The 2,710-nt window shown below is 38.3% G+C and overlaps 1 protein-coding gene across 2 annotated transcripts in view; it reads left to right on the top strand.

Moving 5' to 3' along the window:
• IGF2BP3 (insulin-like growth factor 2 mRNA binding protein 3) overlaps nt 1–539 on the top strand; it is a 189,452-nt gene extending 188,913 nt beyond the window's left edge. The window contains exon 15 of one of the 2 annotated variants that reach the window (XM_006880296.1): nt 219–539. In XM_006880296.1, the coding sequence (XP_006880358.1) occupies nt 219–317 (99 nt within the window). In that variant the 3' untranslated portion in view covers nt 318–539. The remainder of the gene's footprint in view (nt 1–218) is intronic. The other variant, XM_006880297.1, reaches the window with a different exon arrangement.
• The last annotated feature ends 2,171 nt before the right edge of the window (nt 540–2,710 follow it).

The raw sequence follows: 2,710 nt of genomic DNA, 5'->3' as shown, positions 1-2,710 counted from the left end.
CAGGGTATATTCCCAGTAGTGGAATTGCTGGGTCAAATGGTATCTCTATTTGCAACTTTTTGAGAAAGCGCCATACTGCTTTCCACAGGGGTTGTACCATTTTACATTCCCACCAACAGTGAATCAGGTTCCTTTTTTAAGTTTTTAAAATCAGAGTGTAAAATAATTTTTAATGGTTTTGGTGGGGTAGAATTTTTCACAGTTCTGTCCTTCTGCAGGTTGCCCAGAGGAAAATTCAGGAAATTCTGACTCAGGTAAAACAACACCAACAGCAGAAGGCTCTGCAAAGTGGACCACCTCAGTCAAGACGAAAATAAAGGCTCAGGAAACAGCCCACCACAGAGGCAGAGATGCCAAACCAAAGACAGATTGCTTAACCAACAGATGGGCGCTGAACCCCTATCCAGAATCACATGCACAAGTTTTTACCTAGCCAGTCGTTTCTTTGAGGACCAGGCAACTTTTGAACTCCTGTCTCTGTGAGAATGTATACTTTATGCTCTCTAAAATCTATGACACCCAGCTTTAAAGAGAATCAAGTGGGGGAGGATGAGAGAGGAACGCTGCACTTCCCTTCTGTTGTATTCTCACAGTTTCACAAAAACATTTCCCCCAGGAATTGATATTCCCCCAGTAACACCAGAGATTGGTTGAATGATGCATTTACTATCTTCATCAATCAAAAAAAAAGAGTTGCTCCTAAAATCCAGTTGTTAAAATTGGATTCAGATAAAAATATCACATGAACGTAAATGTTCAGCCATTACGTAGAAAGACATTTCAGTTTGATTTTTATCTAACACTAACGTGAATAACCTAAGGGAAGTGCTGAATGGTGTTGGCAGGGGTATTAAACGTGCATTTTTACTCAACTACCTCAGGTATTCAGTAATGCAATGAAAAACAAAATTGTTCGTTTTTGTTTTTTAAAAAAATTTTATATACTTTATAAAGAGAAAAGTCCAATTTTTTTTTTTTAAAAGACATTTAATCAGCTACCAATAACAGGCAAAATAACTGAGGAAAGAATTTTACTTCTGGCTGGTGAAAATAAAATTGGAAAAATAAGGTTTTTTGAGGCTTTTGACACAATTACTAGTTAGCAAACCCAATAAATACTCAAAGATATGGAGCAGTGCCTATGTTTGGAGAGCAGCGATACCTTCTTTTTTTTATTTGTGTATGGTAGGGAGAGTTTTTGATGGTACTAACAGAGCAAAGTGGTGGCGGCAGGAAGTTTTGGAATGGCTAGTTTAAACGGCTTCGGGAGACTTGGGTTTTTGTTAGGTTACATGATTGAATCCATAAATGCTTTGTGCTTTTGACTATCACTACCTAAGGAGGAGGTAATAGCTCCCGTGGACTTTAAATGACACAAGGAAGCTTCAGCTTGTCTTTCAGGAGGCTCAGCTTGCCAGGACACTTCAGCCCGGATGGTCTGCACTCTGCGCAGGACCCCAAAAAGAAAGGCTTTGTAAAGATCACTAGGCAGTCAGTGTATAAGTGTTTAAAGGTGCAACATCTGGGTGTGCCAGGCACTGTCTGTGGGCCTCACTAAGCTATTTGAAGATTTTTTTAAACAACGATGGGGGTGGGGGAACAACTAAAAGACCACCTAAAATTAATTCTATAAAATGCAGCAGGATTTCTTGTATACTTACAACCAGCTGTTGAAAAAGTCTGTCAGGTCAGGAATACAGGAAAGTAACTTTTGGAATATAATTTAAATGACTGTGATAAAATACTTGCCCTTTGATAATGAACTTGGTTGGCCAATCTTTAATTTGATGGTAAAGCCTGGTGCGGACAGCTGTGTGGGTGGTTTCCAAGGCCATGCTGCTCTCAGAATTGTTTTTGTGTTGCTTTCATTCATAAGATGATCACAGTCATCATGTTAAACTGATTTAAATAAGGGCATATACAAAACAATCCTTTTTAAATCGATTTGCCTAGTTCATATTTCAAGATCAATTTCTACATGGACCAGGTATGTTTTTTCTGAAGATCAATATATGAATTACATTTTTAATGTGGTTTGAAAAGTTTTCAGTAAAGAAGTTTATTTTGTGTTTTAACCAAAAAAGTGCCCCTTTTTTGTCACTGGATTCATGATTTGTTTTCATACAATGAATTGAAGTTAAAAACACAAAACACAGATTCTTGCTTTCTGGCTCGATTTCAGGTGAGCTGTATGCCAGAGTTCTTCCTCAATAGTTTATTTTTTCCAGTATTTGATTTTTTTTCTAATACAGAAAGGTGCTGCATTTGTATCTGCTGGTTTAAATCCTGTCATATGTCACTTTGAGCCTTTTAGTGTGGCAAATCATGTTTTACTTTCAGTTAAGCATTGGTAATTTGAAGTATCTGGTAATGGCTAGGAAGTCTGTAATGGAGTTTTGTACTCATCACGTATGGATCATTCCTCATCTATAATGTGTCCCCAGTGCAGCTTCATTTTCCAGATACCTTTATGCAGAATAAATTTTTCATCATTAGATGGAGCTTAATGTGTGGTGTTTTATTTTTGGTTTTCGTGTATGTGAAAGCTCTGGATTTGTTGTTATGTGCCGTCGAGTCGCCTGCGACTCATAGCGACCCTATGTACAACAGCCCTAAACTCCATTCTGTCCTGTGCCAATCGCACTGTCTCTGACACTCCCATCCCAATTATCCCAGTCACTGAATCAATCCACCTCAGAGAGAGCCTTCC

Source organism: Elephantulus edwardii, unplaced genomic scaffold (assembly GCF_000299155.1).
Source record: "Elephantulus edwardii isolate Elephantulus edwardi_28Jun2011 unplaced genomic scaffold, EleEdw1.0 scaffold00007, whole genome shotgun sequence".
NCBI classification, from domain to species: Eukaryota; Metazoa; Chordata; class Mammalia; order Macroscelidea; family Macroscelididae; genus Elephantulus; species Elephantulus edwardii.
Note: the sequence above shows the minus strand (reverse complement) of the source record. Positions and strands in the feature narration are given on the sequence as shown.